Here is a 22,191-nt window from a genome sequence, read left to right as displayed (position 1 = left end):
CTGTAAACCACAGCTGTCAGACGTGAATGTAAACCACAGCTGTCAGACATGAATGTAAACCACAGCTGTCAGACATGACCACAGCACAGCTTTCAGATGTGACTGTAAACCACAGCTGTCAGACATGAATGTAAACCACAGCTGTCAGACATGACCACAGCACAGCTTTCAGACGTGACTGTAAACCACAGCTGTCAGACATGAATGTAAACCACAGCTGTCAGACATGAATGTAAACCACAGCTGTCAGACATGACCACAGCACAGCTTTCAGATGTGACTGTAAACCACAGCTGTCAGACATGAATGTAAACCACAGCTGTCAGACATGACCACAGCACAGCTTTCAGACGTGACTGTAAACCACAGCTGTCAGACATGAATGTAAACCACAGCTGTCAGACATGACCACAGCACAGCTTTCAGACGTGACTGTAAACCACAGCTGTCAGACATGAATGTAAACCACAGCTGTCAGACATGACCACAGCACAGCTTTCAGACGTGACTGTAAACCACAGCTGTCAGACATGAATGTAAACCACAGCTGTCAGACATGAATGTAAACCACAGCTGTCAGACATGACCACAGCACAGCTTTCAGATGTGACTGTAAACCACAGCTGTCAGACATGAATGTAAACCACAGCTGTCAGACATGACCACAGCACAGCTTTCAGACGTGACTGTAAACCACAGCTGTCAGACATGACCACAGCACAGCTTTCAGACGTGACTGTAAACCACAGCTTTCAGATGTTACTGTACCACAGTTTTCAGACACGACTATTCCACAGCTTTCAGATGCTTTTGTGTTTTGTTCTGAAGTGCTACAGACCAACATTGTTTATATAATTGTCTAATTAAATTTTCCTTACTGAGTTTTTGTTGAATTGTTGAAAGGCTCAAATGAATTATGGGAGGAAAATGGTTTTCAGGGATAAAAGAAACTCTTGCCTGAGGTGTTCTGACATACTGGGGGAGGGGAGTGAAAAAAACTTATATATATACACACACATACGTACATGATTTTAGCATCATTATGAATGTGAAATATTGGACACTTTTACAACAGCCAGCTGACTTTAGTGTTTACTCTTAAGCTACATTCAAACAAGACTCAGTTCAGGACGTTTGAGGTGAATCCTGTAAAATCTATCAGAGTAACTGCAGCATAAACTCCTGGAGGTTATACTTTCAAGTATAAGTGTTCCACACCCAACGTACCTTTATCTGCAGCCTGGCTTAAGGCAGCTGACCCAGGACAGGACTGTTTTTCGCACTCTCAATAATCGTTTGCATTTTTGTACGAGCCACAATTAATTGTTTATAACGGTAACTGTTGTCAGTCTTAATTAAAACATTACAATGCATTTTTAATTAGTTTATATAAATGAAAGCAACATCCTCACAGTTGTGACCAGGGCTAATTTGCATTTTATTAATTGATTGTCATTTATTGCCAGACAGTGTTTTGAGCAGGCGGGGTCCTGGGGCAAAATTAGGCAAGACGAGCCTTCATGAAGCACAGTCTGATCTCTGGCATGTGCATCTGAAGAGTCTTGGTGCGGGGGATCTCCGGACCTTCGTCTCTGGTGTTGCTCACTCTCGGCTCCAGGGAGCGTCTGAGCTCTGTGCGTCCACTCACGCACCCGCGTGAGACGAGGCCGTCTGGGCCAGGGCGTCGCGTGCTCCGGCTTCAGCTCTGTTGTCCTGTCCATTCAGGCGGACTGCTCTCAGCTCCCTGCGTGGCTGCGTCTCCTTTAGTCCTCCTGGCCAGAAGCAGATCTCTCCCCAGGGCCTCCGCAGAGACAATAATAGCCATTTCATCTTCCTCCCTTCCTCTTCCTCTTGGCTCCTTCAGGCGGTTATTTTTGGAATTCCAGCACGGCAGAAGAACTTTTCTTGGACACATCTAATTACCCTGCTGGCTACAGAGACTTTTGACCCTCCTGGTCAAGTCATTTTCACAACACTAACAGGACGCTTATATCAAGAAAGAACAAAGGAAGCGACACAAGTAGCCGCAGGCCCGAGTGTGCAGTCGTAAAGCCATCGTAAGGGAAGGAGTTAAAAAACTATTGACTGGCGGTGGAAAGGATTGACCTGAGCCACAAGCGAACAGCCTTTGTGCCATAATAAGTGAGCTTATCTACATCAATAAAATAGAGTTCAGAATTGCAATTACTTCGTTTGGTACAGCTTCTAATCTAGAACTCCACTTCTTGTTTTCGTGAACTTGCGTGACCTCTGAATGCTGTGAATTTCAAGAGCTCTATTATCTCTTGTAAAGACATCATTTCCAGTGAATAATGTGATTCATGCAAAAGTCAAACCCAATCACTAAAAGCAATTTCCAAAGCTATTTTTTTCCTTTTTTACACCGCGGTCAAACTACTGTTCTTTGGTTGCAAATTTCTTCCTATTTTGCCCAGTTAAAACCAGCTTTAAATACCGAAAATGCCTTTTTCTCGTGGGCCGGTGATTGAGGACTGCCTGTGCTCTCTTGGCTGGACGGGTCCGTGTGACTGCAGTTAAAACGTCCATGTAGGAGAACAACTTTGTTTTGCTGACAAGCTTTGAGGAGCATTTAAAGCCAGACTTTCAGGCGGAGGGGTGAGGAACTCCGAACAATAAAGTTGCAGTCACTGTAGCACCTGTAGCTATTTCTATGGTAACCTGGAAAGAGAGCTCATTCCACAACTGTACATATTATATTGATACTGAAGGTGGAGGATGAGATTGTTAGTGGTAATTAGGGAATCTGGCGCGATTCACCTGGAGGTTTTCAGAGCAGGCGGTGGGGGAGGGGAGCGTTGCTGTGTAGCGTAGCCGCTCACAGGAGCTGCGTGGAGTGAGCTCGTGGATGGGTAGAGGAGGCAGAGGGAGAGAGAAAACAAACACTGCTCATAAACATGAGGAGGGACGACACCTGGAGAGTGATTCCAGACCTCCATTTGTTGAAAGAGAGAGAGAGTGTTTGTGTGTGTTTGTGTGTGTTTGTGTGTGTGTGTTTGTGTGTGTGTGTGTGTGTGTGTGTGTGTGTGTGTGTGTGTGTGTGTGTGTGTGTGTGTGTGTGTGTGTGTGTATTTGTGAAGCCCCTGTGAGAGAAGGGGGGTTTGCGTAATGTAAGAAATAGTGTGTGTGTATTTGTGTTTGTTTGCTTATATGTGTGTGCATGTGTACGTGTGTGTTCATGTTCGTGTGTATGTGTGTGAATGTGCATCTATGTTCATCTGTGAACACCCTGCACGCACACTCTGATCATTAGAGTGTGAAGGACACACAGCCATGAAACCTAATCAAGAACTCACAAACCCACATGCAAACACTTCTGGGAGCTTTGTGAGGGAGAGTGTGTCTCACATCTGATCGCACATCTGAGGCCTGTACAAGTGTGTGTGCGAGTGTGTATGCGAGAGTGTGTGACCCTGTCCCTGTGCTCAGCAACTTATAAACCATTACCGGGTTACACACCTAAATTTTGACCAGCTTACAAAATTTTGTGCATCGCACGAAACAGACGAACCCCAGTCTGTATTCGTGCAATGAACCCATCAGAAAGCAACAACTAATAAAGTGAGTGTAAGCATGCGCTCGGCGTTTCTAATCCACGACTGCTGAGTCTACGTGTGTGAGCTTTGAGACCCGTTCCCAGCAAATGATTCGTATACATGGCACCGGCACCGTGGCAGACCCAGTGATGTATGAGAGTTTGTTAGTGATTCTCGGTTCTGGAGAGGAAGACTCTGCAGCTCTCTGGGGGATTCCTGTCTGCTGCAGGGGAGGCACTGCCTCTGTATGCCGCGCACGGCCGCATTAAGCACTTCATAAGCGCAGCTTAATTTTGAACTGAATGTAAATGAGTTGCTTCTGCGTTTGTTTATGATCTACTTAGCTCTGCCCTGTTTCGCCTCCTCTGAAAATAGCCCGCGGATCAGTGTGTGCTCGTCTTTTACGCTCGACGCCAGCCTTACGGAGACGAACAGATTGCACGGAGAGACTGTGAAATGTTGGTGAATGTGACAAACTGAGATATGGGTGCTAATCCAAAAGAACAAAGGAGGAGAAAGGGGCGGAGTCCAGGCTGCTGATTGGACGCGTACATCACTCAGGAGGAGAGCCTTTGCATATGCGCCACGACATGTTCATAGAGCCAATCGCTGGGCTGGCTTCTCTGCCATTAGTTTCAGTGGCGTGGCTATTAAATATGAATATATGAATATTAACGGTCGGGATCCGAGAAATCCGAAATTGAATTTGTACGTGTCAAAGAAAACATCCGGTGCGAGTCTGGCGGAGTGCGGGGAGCGGGATGAAGACGTCTTGGTGGCGGCTTCAGTGAGTGGAGGATCTGGGAGTAAAACGAGAACAATACAGCAGTGTGTTGACTCAAACGCAAAGCCGCCATTAAAGTCCTATGTAGGACTTCAAATGTAAACCATTCATGAGTAAACCAGCTATTTTTCCAGCTCCCCAAAAGCTGGGCAGGTTGCGGGGGTTTTCAGTCTGAGGTATGCCATGGGCTGGGCCGTTTCTCATCTCAGGTGAAGATATAACGGTGATGAGAGGCACACCATTTTAGCTTAACCTCCATCTTGAGGATGGATCGTCCCAGCTGGACTCTAAGCTATTATTTGTGCTTACATAAATCAGACAGGCAGCGATATGCTTTCTGATAGAGGGCTAAACATGCATACTCTCTCTGTTTCTCTCTCTCTCTCTCTCTCTCTCTGCCTCAGCACATCATTACGTGACTTGCATGCATGGTGTGTTTAATAATGTTGTAATCAACTGTACCAAATATTCCATTCATTTGCTGTTCAAATGATCAGAATTGCTGATCAACAATTTGTCACTTTGTTTCTGTCACTTTGTTGCTGTCATTCTGTCCCTGGGTCAGTTATGGGGAGTCTCACTCTAACACAGACTTGTTCAGAAGCTGAGCCCAGAGCAGTTGTTAGTTACAAGTCCCTGTACCTACAATATTCTCTGTCTCTCTGTCCTTCGTTTTGCAGGATGTCCTCAGAGTCCCATGAGTAAAGCAACCCTCACACTCATCACCGTGAGCACGTGTGTGTTAGCCGTGGTGTACGGCACACAAACCACCTGCCCCCTCACGGTCAAGGTCACCCTCCACGTTCCAGAGCACTTCGTGGCCGACGGTAAGACCCGACCGAACCACTCATGTTCCACTCGCTACAGTTTCCCGGTCCCGTTAAACCCGAGGGCACGAGGCGCGCGCGCGCACGGCGGCCGCCTTCGTCTCGACGCGGCTATTCGGGAACGTCGGTAAAGTGGAGTGGAAGCGCGTGTGGCAAGCGTCCAGGCCGAGGAGGACGTGTAGTCTCCGTCGCTACGTGTGTTCCCTTACGCCGCCGCGGGGTCGTCTGCTCCATCTGCCGCGCCGTTAAGTGAGATGTGGGAAAGCTGTCGTTCCCGTCCATTAAAACCTCGATATCCGGTCCAAAAATAGTCCCCGCCGAACAGGAGCTCGCCCACCTCGCCCACCTCGCCCATCGCTCTGACAATGTGACAAAATGGAGTAATGGCGGGATTAGAAGCGCGTCTGTGCTGCTGCGGCGGTCCCCGCCCGTGCGAAGGTGGAGGCCACGAGAAGCGTGTGCGCAGCGCCGCGTTTCTGTGGGGACGCTTTCCCACTCCTAACAGCCCCGGAGTCTGCTGCCAGCGCCGAGCCCTCCCCAGCCGTCCTCACGACAGATGGAGGAGCAAAACTCTTCACCCTGCCTCTCAGGCGACATTTAGAGGGTCCCCAAAAGCGTGCTAGAATATGTCAGCGTGCACACGCGCGCACACACACACACACACTCACACAAGGTCAAGGGTAGGTGAATCAGAGTGCTGAGACCGTCACGGCCTGGATAAGAGCAGCAAGGTGAACAAAGGTACAGAAAGAACAGGAAGGCTCTTAAAGCATGGAAGAACACATTAGAGACATGACCCCGTTCTAGAAGAACACATTAGAGACATGACCCCGTTCTAGAAGAACACATTAGAGACATGACCCCGTTCTGGAGGAACACATTAGAGACATGACCCCGTTCTAGAGGAACACATTAGAGACATGACCCCGTTCTAGAAGAACACATTAGAGACATGACCCCGTTCTAGAAGAACACATTAGAGACATGACCCCGTTCTAGAAGAACACATTAGAGACATGACCCCATTCTAGAAGAACACATTAGAGACATGACCCCATTCTAGAAGAACACATTAGAGACATGACCCCGTTCTAGAGGAACACATTAGAGACATGACCCCGTTCTAGAGGAACACATTAGAGACATGACCCCGTTCTAGAAGAACACATTAGAGACATGACCCCGTTCTAGAAGAACACATTAGAGACATGACCCCGTTCTAGAAGAACACATTAGAGACATGACCCCGTTCTAGAAGAACACATTATAAACATGTTCCCTTTTCTAGAACACATTAGAAGCTCGACGCCATTCTAGAACAGCATTTTCACAACCGTGAACATGCACATATGTTAAGGGTTCAGTCATCTCAGGAATGCTGCCTGTCGGAAGCCATGCTGTACTTAAATGCAAAACAGCACACATTTTAAAACGTGTTTGTATTTACACGTGTGACTCGACGTGCTAAAGAATTTCACCACCTCATTTTCGCTTTATTGGAAGATCGAGTGTCATGCTACCACACTGGTGGTAGTGCCTCAGTCACTGCTTGGTTATTGATCTGTAATTTGAAAGCTGCTCTTTTTTCCGGGCTGTAAAGGGCACGGTGCTTTGGGCCTGCAGGCTGGGACATGTTCCCCGCACCTTGGGTGTGTTGGGTGTGTGTTTCTCAGACCATGTACACAGAGGTGGGGTTGCAAAAACCAGTATTGGTCATGCCCACAGTCCCCATAGCCCACGATTACAGAGAGCGAGAGAACAAGAGAGGGGGATAAAATGGAGGGAGAGAGAGAGAGAGGGGGAGTGTGAAGGGGAGAGAGAGAAGGCAGGAGAGTAATGGAGGATTATGAAGGACCACAGTAGTTTAATTAAAGTGGCCTTTATCTTTGGCGTGTGCACAACACGCTGGAGCAGCCACACACCAGCGCCCAGCCGCTCGGAAACGGGCCGAACCGTAGGACCACCCCCCCCCCCCCCCCCACCCCCACTACAGTACGGCAAAGGGAGAGGAGGTCCTAAATAAAGACCTCTATGCCTGTGCCGGCTGACAGCTGTGCTTTCTAAAGAGCTGAGGGCAGGATAATAGCAGAGATTCTACACATGGTCTTCTACACATGGTCTTCTACACATGGTCTTCTACAACATGGAGGGTCCCAGGGAATAAAAGATGGCAGAGATGTTCATGCACACTGGGTTAAAGTCAAACACGTGTGATGTGATGAGGGGCCTTGGAGCAAGGTTCATTTCTGAAATCCAGTTGCTTGAGTATGTCTGTGTATATCTGTACATATTGTGTGTGTGTGCGTGTGTGTGTGTGCGTGTGTGTGTGTGCGTGTGTGTGTGCGTGTGTGTGTGCGTGTGTGTGTGCGTGTGTGTGTGTGTGTGTGTGTGTGTTTTCAGGCAGTAGCTTCGTGGTTAGCATCGGCAGCTATCTGGATGTGTCAAACTGGCTCAACCCAGCCAAACTGACATTGTACTACCAGACCAACTCGTCTACGCAGTGGGTACGAGATTACTGTGGCCAGCGCACCACAGAGCCATGCGAACAGCTCTGTGACCAGGACACGGGTGAGTGACACACACACACACACACACACACACACACACACACACACACGTGCTAAAACACACTTACACTGTCAGTCCTTCATCTGTCACCAGGGGGGCTGAGGTAACAAATTACAAACAATTGTAATTCAGCAGTGTTTTACAGTCATTTTACTTTTAAATGAAGTCGAACGGAACAGCACTTTTCTGGCTTTGATTTGAATGCAGCGTGAGTGAAGGAACTCTGCTCTGTTCGGTGCTGTTTCCCCCCCCCCCCCCCCCCCCACACCGCTGCCTTCTCTTCTCATTAGCCGTGAGTTCTTTCATCCTCTTAAACTCTTATCTAAGAACAGGACGCTTCCTCTCCAGCCAATCACAACAAATCCTGCTGAAAATAGAAACTGGCAATGCAATTGCGCCGGAGCCGGTCCGGACGAAACGAACTGGGCTTGTAGGGCAGCCCGCCGAGTGACACCGACCCCGATTCGAGCGCTCGGCGCGGTTTAGCGTGGCACGGCACGGTTAAGCCACTCGTGGTCCCCCGAGGAGCGCTGCTGTGAACACAAACATCTCGGGTCAGCTAAAATAAACCTGTTTCCTCAGGGAGGAGGAGCAGGAGAGTGGGAGGAGGAGCAGGAGAGAGGGAGGAGGTGCAGGAGAGAGGGAGGAGGTGCAGGAGAGTGGGAGGAGGAGCAGGAGAGAGGGGAGGAGGCGCGTCCTCTGCCCCGCCGTCGCCCCCTGCTGCTGTGGAGGAAGTGGGAGGATAGCCTGGTTTCATACTACATATAACAACATTTGCATTTTCTTTTATTTCCTTCTGTAAGAGGGCAGCGGTAAAATGGAACATTAGTTAGGATATGTCAGCTCCACTGGTAGATTACATTTTTAACACACCAAATTAATGGTATTCATTGTAAAAGTGAATGTAATAAAAGTTTTAAATTGTCTTCACATTTACAGCCCTGTCCAGAACATACACACACACACACACACACACACACACACACACACACACACACACACACACACACACACACACACACATACACACACACACACACACACACACACACACACACACACACACACTCCGAGCACTGCAGCCAGGGCTATGTAGGTCACAGGCACAATTCACCACAGCCAACGCTTCCATTCACTCTCAGCCTTCCGCCATAATCTCGTAGCTCGAGGTCTCCATCAGGCCCTTTGCGTTTGCAGAACCAGATAAGGCAGTCGGCAGTGAGCAGTGCAGTGCGTGTGGCTCCTCCCCTCCCCGCCCCCATCTCCCTGTCCCCGCCCCCACCTCCCTGTCCCCGCCCCCCTGCGGCCTACGGTGCGATGGTGAGCATACGGACACCAAGCTCTGCTTTGGGACCAAAGTGTGCGTTTTCCGTGGAGGAGACTCTCCTTGCTCGTGCAGTCTGAGTTCCCTTGTACGTTATCCATCATCTCACGCGCCTTTTACCAACCTTCTCCGCATCAGAGCCCTGCTGAACATTACCATATGTCCCAGACCTTTTAGCAAGCCGTGCCTCAAGGAGATCTGGGCAGCGGCGTGGCGGCCATGACTGATAGCGTGCGATGAAATAAGCCACTTAAATAAACACTAAAGGTTAGACTTGTATGTGTGAAGGTGAGAAGAGGAACACAGGCCTAAGTAGAGAGAGATCTGAGAGAGGGAGAGAGAGAGAGAGGGAGAGAGGGAGGTTGACAGAAAATGAGAATATATTTTTTATATTTTTAACACTATAATGTTCACTTTTTTGTTCTTTAATATTCTGCAACTGTAATCCAAGCTCTGGCAATAAAAAATGTTATTTGTCATGTCAATATAGAATTGATTCGAACTGAAATAAAAGAGAGAGAGAATAAAGAAGAGAAGGCTTGAGAACGGTCAAGAGACAGAAAGGAGGAGAGGAGCAGAGAAAGAAAGACGTGACTGAGCGAATGGAGTGAGCTGGAGGGGGGAAAGGGAGAAAAAGAGATGGAGAGAAAAAGCGACAGAGTAGGGGAGAGAGAGTGAGAAAGATGGAGAGAGAAGCAGGAGACAGAGGTGAGAGAGATAGAGAGGTGAGAGAGCGATAGAAAGGTGAGAGAAAGATAGAGAGGTGGAGAGAGGAGAAGAGGTGAGAATGTGGCCCTCATTGTCAGTGAGGAGGTACTGGGAGGATTTGAGTTCAGGGTGAAGCTGTTGTACAGGGAGGTGTGATGTTAAGGTGATGGCTGGTCATTGCAGAGGAGAAGAGCCTATTTCTCCGAACGCTGTTGTGTTTGTTTAGTGTCACAGGCAACCTCAACAGACTCAAAACAGGAACCCTATTGTTTTGAAAGCTTTTAATATTGATTGCAGAGTTTGAATTCTTGCAGAGTCTAAATTAGTCTGTATTGGACAAGGACACTGTTATTAATGGTAATTGAATGGCCCGTGTGTAATTAATTGGTGAACATGTGTTAATAAGTATAGCCTGCTATGCTCTCTTTCACAGAGGATCTCACAACATTTGTTCTTGTTTACATAAACTGTCCATTAGATCATTCTCTTGTCATTCCAGCCCTGCATGTTTAATCAAAGCTGAAATACAAACACACACATATAAATGAAGACACACACACACACACACGCACACGCTCACATCCGTATACACACACGCATTGCATAACGATTCCAATCACAGCAACCCAGCCAGCTGCCAAGACAAAGTTTAGTGACCCTTAATTTGAACGATTGTTCTGTTATTAAATCAAGACTCGGGGCTGATTAAATACCTCATAGTGTATTTATGGGATTCCACTCATGTTGGGTGAAGGCGGTGTTGGGTAAGAGGTGGGACCAAGTCAGTGTTTTGCAAGTCTCAAGTAAGTCCAAGTCTTTATCCTCAAGTCCCGAGTCAAGTCTCAAGCAAAGACAGTCAAGTCAAGTCAAGTCTCGAGTCAAGACAGGCAACAGTCAAGTCAAGTCCCAAGTCTGAAACTTGGAATTTCAAGTCCTTTTGAGTCTTTTTTTTTTTAACCAATGTTGCAGGTATATTTTAAATGTAAATAATAGACGTGTTCTTTTTTTAAATCTGTATTCTCCTCAAATCTTGATAAAACATGTGCAACTGAAAACACGAAGTATTAAAAAAAATTAAATTACACCTCTTTATTGCACAGTTCAATTTGTTAAAATTAGCTGCAAAAATATTCATACTTTAAACTACAATTTTCCAGAAATAAATATTCTGTGAAAAAGTCATAGGTAGAACTCCATGGTCAAATAAAAAGTGCTGATATTTTCACAGTACAATACAAAGAACCATAACAGCATTTTTCCCTTTTTTTTCTAACAGCATTTTTCCCTTTTTTTCTAACAGCATTTTTTCTCTTCTCTTATCTGGTTTCTTGGAGAACATGTGTGTCCATGTGTGAGTGACACAAGACAAACAAATATAAGAACTGAACAATTAACAGGAATCAGGAATGCAACTTTAGACATTTCAGTAAACTATTCTGCATTGCATTTGCAAAAGACCAAACTGGCCAAAAGTCTGTATGTTATTTGTGCACGATGAGGCCGTAGAATGATGTATGTCCCCATAGCTGAAAACTCGCTCCACCTTTGTCAATATATTTTTTTCTCGACGTAGATGTCTTCAAATACACAATCCATGCTGAGATAGAACTGGATATGATGGTGACAGAGAGAGGCTCTCTTCCCCGAGTTCAGATACAGAACCCAGGGTTGCCAACTCTCACGCATTGAGCGTGAGACACACGCATTTGACCGTCTTCACACGCTCTCACGCCACACATCCGATTTCTCACGCCGAAAAAAAAAAATCTAGTTTATTTACCTCTGATCCTTATCTATGATTCAATGAGTTACTAGTTCGCTTTGGCACCAACCACTGGCGATCGATCGATCGCGATATAATACTTAATTTGTGTCCATTTTACACCCCGCCTGGTAACAATTCACGTTCGCTGACCCCCCAATTTGATTGGTTGTGCTGCAGCTCATGCACACACACACACACACACACACACACACACACACACACACACACAACGTACAGAGTGTGGAAAAGCAGAGGACCGGTCTGCGTCAGAAGGACGGAAATAAAATTAATGGGGCGCACTTTATAAATATTAATATGCGTTTTAAAATTTAGATTTGGGGTAAAAAAATCAAGTCTTTGCAAGTAAACAGGTTCAAGTCCAATTCAAGTCCCAAGTTATTGGTGTAAAAGTCCAAGTCAAGTCGAAGTCTCTGAAAATTTTTTCAAGTCAAGTCAAAAGTCTTAATATTAATGACTCGAGTCTGACTCGAGTCCAAGTCATGTGACTCGAGTCCCCACCTCTGGGTGCTGGGTGTCACCTGCTGGAGTCAGAGCCTCATGGAGCAAGCCTGATCTTCAGCCTCCACCTGCTTCACCTGTTTCTCCACCCGCTCCACCTGTTTAGGATCCCCTAAGAGCTTCTGAGTCCTCAGAGCCCAGTTCCATGTCTTCCTGCTTTGCCTCGTGGGCAGGCCAACTTGTAGGGTCAGTTAGCTGTTCACAGCCCACAAGGCTGGGAAGGAAGATCTCACGTCAGCAGGGCATCTTGGTGCAGTAAGTATCTCCAGGCCTGTTCGCTGTTTAGCACAGATCCAGGAATGAAGAAATGCTTTGGAGTTTTTGATCAGCCAACGTGTGGCAGGGCGTTCGTGATCAGACACTGATCAGATGTCAAGCTGTGGGGGGATGCTGGGATGTTTGATCAGACTCCAGGTTAGTCCATGCTAGTGCAACCTGCTGTAAACCCCATGTAAATACAGCTAAGCGTTGGATGGAACCATCGTTTTCGGGCGAGCTGATTTCTGATAGCTGTGTTTGTTACATCAGTGGAGTCCTCGGCTTTCAAAGATAAACGTGTAAGGACTAGAATTGTAGAAGGATCGCTTTTTGGGGTTTCTCAGGAGTGTTTTTCTAAGCTGGAGTGCTTACTTCAGTGCCGAGGGAGGGAAATGGAGAGAGAGAGAGAGAGAGAGAGAGAGACAGAGAGACAGAGAGAGACAGAGAGAGAGAGAAGTCAAGACAAAGCAAGTATTGTGCTTTTCATACCCAGTGGCAAATCAAAGTGCGGTAGTGGGGATCTTGAGGCCCAGGCAGTAGGCGGTCTGCGCACAGTTTGTTCAGTCAGATCCATGAAGTATCATTACCACAGCCAGCAGGGTCGAGGCAGCGGGCCGCCAGTTAACCCGGACACATCCATGACAAAGAAATCAAAGGCAGGAAAAGGGCCGGAGCTGCTAGAACAGAGTTCTGGAAAGAAACAAACCCGGCAGAGCAGGAACGAGTAAGAGCAAGTGGTGAGTGTGTGTACTGCTGTAATGGGTTGATCATTAGCTGCAGGTGTGCAGAGAGAGTGGACGGATGTGGAGATGGAGAAATGGAGAGCTAGAGTGGTGAGACCTGGAGCGCCGTCTCCCCCGTCAGCAGAGAGGGAGGGGGGGCAGGGGGGGCGGGGGTGGCAGAGAGGGAGGGGGGCAGGGGGGGCAGAGAGGGGCAGGGGGCAGAGAGGGGCGGGGGGCAGAGAGGGGCGGGGGGGCCGTCTCCACCGTCAGCAGAGAGGGAGGGGGGCTGTCTCCACCGTCAGCAGAGAGGGAGGGGGGCTGTCTCCACAGTCAGCAGAGAGGGAGGGGGGCAGGGGGGGCAGAGAGGGGCGGGGGGGGGCAGAGAGGGGCGGGGGGGCAGAGAGGGGCGGGGGGGGGCAGAGAGGGGCGGGGGGGCAGAGAGGGAAAGGGGGGGCAGAGAGGGGCGGGGGGGCAGAGAGGGAAAGGGGGGGGCAGAGAGGGGCGGGGGGGCAGAGGGGGGCAGAGAGGGGCGGGGGGCAGAGAGAGGCGGGGGGCAGGGGGGGGGCAGAGGGGGGCAGAGAGGGGCGGGGGGGCAGAGAGGGGAAGGGGGGGCAGAGAGGGGCAGGGGGGCAGAGAGGGGAAGGGGGGCAGAGAGAGGCAGAGGGGGCAGAGAGGGGCGGGGGGGCAGAGAGAGGAAGGGGGGGCAGAGAGGGGCGGGGGGGGCAGAGAGGGGCAGGGGGGGCAGAGAGGGAGAGATTAGAGTAGACAGAGGGAAATAGGAGGATCCCTTTTAGAAAGACGCTCACTAAAAGGCACTCTGAGAACACGGCCACCACGCAAAGCACGGTGGCCAACCCAAATGGACTGGAACACTGCCAAGAGGATGAAGGACACGTCCAGGGTGTCTTCCTTACCGCTGCTTTCTCATGGCTCTTTTCTCATTTGCAGTGCATTGATGAACATAACAACAAAAAAAAAACAGATTTATTGTATATTTCAAGACTATATAGACCAAGACTGAAGCAGCACACAGTATGTTTCTGCATATCAGAACAGCGCGCTTACGACCACCCGCCCTGCACCTGCTGATCCCAGGTCAGTAGCCTTATCAGTGGGGAGGGGAGAGAGAGAGGGAGATGGAGAGGGAGGGAGGGAGGGAGGGAGAGAGAGAGAGAGAGAGAGAGAGAGAGAGAGAGAGAGAGATGGGAGGGGGAGAGAGAGAGAGGCAGAGAGAAAGAGAGGAAGACACAGGGAGAGAGAGAGAGAGAGAGAGAGAGAGAGAGAGAGAGAGAGAGCACACTATGGAATGATAAGCTGTCATGGAGAGGAAATAGGATCTAAATTCATTTCCTTTCATTTCTTGCTTCTGTGAACTTGCAAGGAGTCTCAGACTGAAAGTCAAATGGCTGCTTGTGAGATAAGCCGCGGGCTACGGAGGACGCCAAACAAATGTCAACGATACGCATCTATCGTAGAACCGGCCTCCATAATAGCCAGCAGCACCTGTGGCCAGTGGCTCTGCACCAGGGATGAATCGCAGTTTACGTGCCTTTGAGACCAGAGACGGACCGGTTCCCTCTGGTGAACACAAAGTGCTGAAACATTAGGCCCATGGCCTGTTTGGTTTCACTAGCCTGAATGTGACCGTAGTTGTCCATCTGTAAAATGCTGACTAAGGCTCTTTGTCAGGTACATTGATATGTATGTTTTACAATAGGACAAAAGTAATGAACATTATTGTGACTACTAATATTCTGTTGACTATATTATTATTATTATTATTAACTGTTGTTAAGACAAATATTACACATTAGCTTTAAAAGCATTTCATTCCAAAGTTTTTGCCTGTTAATTTAAAGTTTTTGTCAGGTAATTAGTTAACAATAACACTTCAGATCCTAAAATGTGCATTAACTTATTTTAACTGTTTCTAATTATTACAAATGGTTTAGTAATATATGTTTTGACAATGTTTTTCATCATGATCAGGTTTTGTTCGGGTTTTCTGCATGTGTTAAAATACTATTAATTACTTTTAATTGCTTCTATAAATTTTTATTAATTGCCACTGTTAACGGCACTATTTCTATCAGTTAGCAGTTTCAGTTGGTTCTGTTATTGTATCCTTGTTATAAAGTTCTCCTTCCTGAAAGTACGACAGGTCTGGTGTTTATGTTTACCCTGCATACTCGAGTGACGCCGTGATTCTGTTCACTCTTTTCACGTTCTTTACTGCCAAGAATGCATTTTAATGCATGGCTGTCACCTCATTAGCATATTTCTTACTGTCCTCACAATACGTTTGAGCTGCTCCTCTGTCCTCGTGTATAGTCTGACTGCACCTCAACATGTCAGAGCCATATGGGGGGTAGGGAGGGGGGAAGCCTCTCACTTTACCCTCCGAACACCCCAAGAGTGTGTGTGTGTGTGTGTGTGTGTGTGTGTGTGTGTGTGTGTGTGTGAGAGAGAGAGAGAGAGAGAGAGAGAGAGAGAGAGAGAGAGAGAGAGAGAGAGAGAGAGAGAGAGAAAGCCCTGGGCTAGCTGCCAGCCCAATCTCAGCCTCCCAGCATGTCTTGATTAAACCGTAGGGTTATCGGTTCTGATCCCCCACTTCTCCTGCTTGTGCAAACTCACAGGCGGAGTGAGAAAAAAAAGCTGTTTGGCCCAGGACCTATTAAAAGACCTTCTACCTGCGTCCATCAGCTATAAATATTCTCCATTTGTCCAGCGTCCTCCCTACACACGCGGCTAATAGCCGATGAAATGGCTCTGTCATTGGGCAATGCTCAGGGTTTACCAGCACGATTTATCCACCCCCACATGTGCACGTGTATACACACACACACACACACACACACACACACACACACACATACATATATATACATACACACACATATACACACACACACATATACATACATACACATATATCCTCACACACACACACACACACAAACACACACACATATATACATACACACACATATATCCTCACACACACACACACACATATATATATATATATACACACACCACACACTTGCTTTCTTGTCCATCCACTTCTGATGGTATGGGTGATGTGATGAATCTCTTAAAAGCCTGAAGTTGGAATTGCTTCCCTTGAAATTGTGCAACAGTGGAAAATATGTATTGGGATAACAATATCTCTTTCCCCATGCCCATGCTCTGAACCTTGAAATCAGAAAAATTGCCCGCGTGGCCTCTAGCGAGATTGGAAAAGCATTCTAATGAAACCTATCATTAATCACCCCCAGTCGGACGCAGGGGAGAGAAAAGGGGGGGGTGATTAGTGGCTGTTTCCCCGCCCCCCACCCGCCACCCCCCCGCCCCCTGCCCCCCTGCCCCCCACCCGCCGCTGCTTGATAGCGCCGCTCATTTTGCCCTTCGTTTAAACCCGAGGAAAAAAAAACTTCTGATGACGGGGCCCACTGCCAACGTGGTTTAGAGAGGCATGTTTACAGCCAGAGGAGAGTAACTAAGGCTGACATTTGGGAAGTGATGTTAGTGGCCAGAGCCGATGGTGTTGGCACTAGTGAAATTTATTTCACTGCACATTTGTACCTGCTGCATATGTTCATGGAAAAAATAAAGTTTTGATTGGACAGGACAAACGGCCACTAGCCCCTTTGGGTGGAGATGGTGCTTTTTGGGTGGAGATAGTGTTTTTTGGGTGGAGATGATATTTCTTTGGGTGGAGATGTGATTGGATGCAGTAAAGCTGCAGCTGGCAGTTTCTGCTGACGTCACTGATGACCTCACTGATGACCTCACTGCCGACCTCACTGATGACCTCACTTCCGACCTCACTGATGACCTCACTTCCAGCCTCACTGGCAGTCTGACCACTAACCTCACTGCCGACCTCACTGATTACCTCACTGCTGACCTCACTGCTATGTTCATCTGCAGATCCATGAGGTTTATTAGCAGTTTCTTTGTCTCAGCACCCTTTTGTGGAATGAAAATTCATAATCGCAGACAAAGAGGTTCAGTCACTTTTTTAATTTTACCTGGACTTTTCATGCATGAGAGGAGCAGCCAAATGAATCTTCTCCATCTTTGATCCCCAGCCTGTGCTTCTGCTCAGCATTCCTGAGACACGTGCACTACCATATATGGAGATGGTGAACACAGCTGTAAGCATGCTGCATGTTACCGTTGTGAACTGTGCTGCTGTCTGTAAGGTGGCTGGGTTATCCTATAGAGAGTTTGATCTCACTTCACAAGTACAAACAAATAGGTGGCTAAACAAAAAACTCCAAAGTTTTGAAAGAACCCCAAGAAATATCGCTACCATTTAAAGAGCCCTCAACAGAAGCAGAGTAAAGGCTCCACCCAGAGAGTTCAGTAAATGCTCTAAATTGTCAGCAGATTGAAAATTGTTCTTAAGAACTGATTAACAGTTACCATTTATTGGCAGAATCTTTTCAGCCATGGCTGAAAATATTTTTAATTGAAATCTCTAAGTCAAAAATGAATGTGATTGCTTCCTAATAGCCACTATCAGCAGTCAAGTGAAAATTCAATGATTTTCTGAAAGCATTTTTTTTTCCTTTCCGTGTTGGAGGATTACAGGTATCCGTCATGCACTCGGGCCATAAACTTATTTAATGAATTATTTAATACCCAGTTATAAAATTCATTGCCATCATTATGCCTTGACACACACGCCTGCTCTCCTTCCAGAAGGAGAGCGGGATGTCGAGACCCTCCATCTTAAAGTTATTGGGGTACTGTCATGTAGAGTTGAGCCTTAGCCGTAGGGGCAAACAAAACTAGCTTAGCACTGTTTGAAATGACTTGTGCTCAAGTTCAGTGTCGGCAAACATGGGCTTCGTACTTGGTGTTGAAGTGCAAGCTAAAGTGATCATCCTGACAGCTCCCGAAGCATCCTGAAAGTTAATTCATGTAGAAGAATTTTTCATTTGCCAAGTAATACCAATTAGCATCTCTTAGTTAGCTTTTCACAAGCCTGTGAACCATCTCTGGCTTGTATATGTACTTATGGGAGCAAACTAGGCATTTAGTCATTTAAATGGAACTATCATTATTTAGCATCCCGCAAGCATAGAAGAGGAGATTTGGGATTTTGTTATGTACTCCTGTTTCCTTGCTAAGTTTGCCAGTCTTGTTTATGAAATGTAAATGAATCCACCGACATTCAGAATCAGCTCATGGGGTTTGTAATATCACTTGTAATATCACTTCACCCCCCGATTTATTACACCACCAGCTACCAGCAGTCGAGGGTTTGCAGTTGTCTCAGTCATTCATCAAACACTCCATGCTTCTCATATACAACTTCTCCAAAGTTCTGTATCCCCAAGGCGATTGATTTGCACAGCGTTTTACAGTATTCATATGGCTGAATGAAGAAGTCTGGAATGAGAAGCTTTTTCAGACATGGCGCCTCATAACCTTGGTGCTATGAAACAATTATAATTTTTTTCTGTTGATGCAGTATTGTTGCCAAGAGGAAAAGCAGAATACGTACCTATCTTCTTGGTGTGATACATTGGCAGAGAAACATGGGATAAACAAATGTAAATGGCTGTATGTGCAGTAGACCTGCTCACTAACCTTGTAGTGTGTGCGGTAGACCTGCTCACTAACCTTGTAGTGTGTGCGGTAGACCTGCTCACTAACCTTGTAGTGTGTGCGGTAGACCTGCTCACTAACCTTGTAGTGTGTTCGGTAGACCTGCTCACTAACCTTGTAGTGTGTGCGGTAGACCTGCTCACTAACCTTGTAGTGTGTGCGGTAGACCTGCTCACTAACCTTGTAGTGTGCAGCTTTGACATGAAATTTCAAAAAGATGCAGGCAACATGTAAAATCAATATAATATCAAGAAGGGATTTTCTGAGGAAGGAAGTGGTGTGGTGTGTTGGTTTGTTAGTGTAGGGTTGTGTAGTCCTGACGCTTCACTGGTTTGTTAATGTAGGGTTGTGTAGTCCTGACGCTGTACTGGTTTGTTAATGTAGGGTTGTGTAGTCCTGACGCTGCACTGGTTTGTTAGTGTAGGGTTGTGTAGTCCTGATGCTGTACTGGTTTGTTAGTGTAGGGTTGTGTAGTCCTGATGCTGTACTGGTTTGTTAGTGTAGGGTTGTGTAGTCCTGATGCTGTACTGGTTTGTTAGTGTAGGGTTGTGTAGTCCTGACGCTTCACTGGTTTGTTAGTGTAGGGTTGTGTAGTCCTGACGCTGCACTGGTTTGTTAGTGTAGGGTTGTGTAGTCCTGATGCTGTACTGGTTTGTTAGTGTAGGGTTGTGTAGTCCTGACGCTGTACTGGTTTGTTAGTGTAGGGTTGTGTAGTCCTGACGCTGTACTGGTTTGTTAGTGTAGGGTGGTGTAGTCCTGATGCTGTACTGGTTTGTTAATGTAGGGTTGTGTAGTCCTGACGCTGCACTGGTTTGTTAGTGTAGGGTTGTGTAGTCCTGACGCTTCACTGGTTTGTTTGTGTAGGGTTGTGTAGTCCTGATGCTGCACTGGTTTGTTAGTGTAGGGTTGTGTAGTCCTGACGCTGTACTGGTTTGTTAGTGTAGGGTTGTGTAGTCCTGATGCTGTACTGGTTTGTTAATGTAGGGTTGTGTAGTCCTGACGCTGCACTGGTTTGTTAGTGTAGGGTTGTGTAGTCCTGACGCTTCACTGGTTTGTTTGTGTAGGGTTGTGTAGTCCTGATGCTGCACTGGTTTGTTAGTGTAGGATTGTGTAGTCCTGACGCTTCACTGGTTTGTTAGTGTAGGGTTGTGTAGTCCTGACGCTGCACTGGTTGTTAGTGTAGGGTTGTGTAGTCCTGACGCTGCACTGGTTTGTTAGTGTAGGGTTGTGTAGTCCTGACGCTTCACTGGTTTGTTAGTGTAGGGTTGTGTAGTCCTGACACTGTACTGGTTTGTTAGTGTAGGATTGTGTAGTCCTGATGCTTCACTGGTTTGTTTGTGTAGGGTTGTGTAGTCCTGATGCTGTACTGGTTTGTTAGTGTAGGGTTGTGTAGTCCTGACGCTGTACTGGTTTGTTAGTGTAGGGTTGTGTAGTCCTGATGCTGTACTGGTTTGTTAATGTAGGGTTGTGTAGTCCTGACGCTGCACTGGTTTGTTTGTGTAGGGTTGTGTAGTCCTGACACTGTACTGGTTTGTTAGTGTAGGGTTGTGTAGTCCTGACGCTTCACTGGTTTGTTTGTGTAGGGTTGTGTAGTCCTGATGCTGTACTGGTTTGTTAGTGTAGGGTTGTGTAGTCCTGACGCTGTACTGGTTTGTTAGTGTAGGGTTGTGTAGTCCTGATGCTGTACTGGTTTGTTAATGTAGGGTTGTGTAGTCCTGACGCTGTACTGGTTTGTTAGTGTAGGGTTGTGTAGTCCTGACGCTGTACTGGTTTGTTAGTGTAGGGTTGTGTAGTCCTGACGCTGCACTGGTTTGTTAGTGTAGGGTTGTGTAGTCCTGACGCTGTACTGGTTTGTTAGTGTAGGGTTGTGTAGTCCTGACACTGTACTGGTTTGTTAGTGTAGGGTTGTGTAGTCCTGACGCTTCACTGGTTTGTTAGTGTAGGGTTGTGTAGTCCTGACGCTGTACTGGTTTGTTAGTGTAGGGTTGTGTAGTCCTGACGCTTCACTGGTTTGTTAGTGTAGGGTTGTGTAGTCCTGACGCTGTACTGGTTTGTTAGTGTAGGGTTGTGTAGTCCTGACGCTTCACTGGTTTGTTAGTGTAGGGTTGTGTAGTCCTGATGCTGTACTGGTTTGTTAGTGTAGGGTTGTGTAGTCCTGATGCTGCACTGGTTTGTTAGTGTAGGGTTGTGTAGTCCTGACGCTTCACTGGTTTGTTAGTGTAGGGTTGTGTAGTACTGATGCTGTACTGGTTTGTTAGTGTAGGGTTGTGTAGTCCTGATGCTGCACTGGTTTGTTAGTGTAGGGTTGTGTAGTCCTGATGCTTCACTGGTTTGTTAGTGTAGGGTTGTGTAGTCCTGACGCTGTACTGGTTTGTTAGTGTAGGGTTGTGTAGTCCTGATGCTGTACTGGTTTGTTAGTGTAGGGTTGTGTAGTCCTGACGCTTCACTGGTTTGTTAGGTTAGGTTAGGTTAGTGCCAAGGTGTGTGGTTCGGGTGGTGGTTTGAGGGTGTGATTTGGGTGGTGGTTCTGGTGTGTGGATCGGATGGTGGTTTGGGAGGTGGTTTGAGGGTGTGGTTTGGGTGGTGGTTCTGGTGTGTGGTTTGGTTGGTGGTTCTGGTGTGTGGTTTGTGTGATGTTTCTGATGTGATTTGGGTGGTGGTTCTGTGTGTTCTGGGTGTTATTCCTGGTGTGATTCGGGTAGAGTTTCTGGCGTGTGGTTCTGGTGTGTGACTCGGTTGGAGGTTCTGATGTGTGATTCGGGTGGAGGTTCTGGTGTGTGGTTCTGGTGTGTGATTCGGGTGGAGGTTCTGGTGAGGTTTTCTGGTGTGTGATTCGTGTGGAGGTTCAGGTATGTGATTCGTGTGGAGGTTCTGGTGTGTGATTCGTGTGGAGGTTGTGGTGGGTGGTTCGGGTGGTGGTTCTCTGCTCTATGCTCTGTATCTTTGTATTATTTGCTCTTCAGTTCATCAGGTCATTCTGAAGTCTTTCTGGCCAACCACGTGAGAGAGGCTCTAATAAGACACTGGACTTAAAGCGCTCTGGCTTACTGTGTGGTGAATGTAATGATTAGAGTTGGACTGGCTGTGGTATATTTGAGTGTGTAGGACACCTCAGTTCCAGCTTCTCTGCTGCTGTGATTTTTGTTAATGATAACTGAAATAATCTAAATTCATGGGTCAATTTGGATATTACAGAAAGGGGCTTTAGTTGGAAAACCCTTCTGTAGCAATTCAGATCACAAAATAAAGGAAGAGTATGCCGATGATAGATCTTCACCAATACAACAGATTTTGTTATTTTGGGTTTTTTGTTTGTTTTTGTTTGTTTGTTTGTTTTTTAAAGTTTTTGATTTATGAATCTTGCTGCTCATATTTTTGACAGGTCATAAATCAACCTGGGACCTATGGAGGAGCTGAAAACCAAGAAAGAACCCGCTCTTTGTGTGTGTGTGTGTGTGTGTGTGTGTGTGTGTGTGTGTGTGTGTGTGTGTGTGTGTGTGTGGTGAGTGTGTGTGTGCGCGTGTGAGGTGAATGTGCACA

The 22,191-nt window shown here is 47.1% G+C and overlaps 1 protein-coding gene across 1 annotated transcript in view; it reads left to right on the top strand.

Moving 5' to 3' along the window:
* The window catches only part of astn2 (astrotactin 2), a 267,450-nt gene that overhangs the window by 132,823 nt on the left and 112,436 nt on the right, over positions 1-22,191 (top strand). The window contains 2 exon segments of the mRNA XM_077011457.1: positions 5,019-5,165; positions 7,566-7,733. Of these exon segments, the coding sequence (XP_076867572.1) occupies positions 5,019-5,165; positions 7,566-7,733 (315 nt within the window).

This window comes from Brachyhypopomus gauderio, chromosome 7, assembly GCF_052324685.1.
Source record: "Brachyhypopomus gauderio isolate BG-103 chromosome 7, BGAUD_0.2, whole genome shotgun sequence".
Taxonomy (NCBI): domain Eukaryota; kingdom Metazoa; phylum Chordata; class Actinopteri; order Gymnotiformes; family Hypopomidae; genus Brachyhypopomus; species Brachyhypopomus gauderio.
The sequence above is the reverse complement of the archived record's forward strand: the minus strand, read 5'-3'. Positions and strand labels throughout refer to the sequence as shown.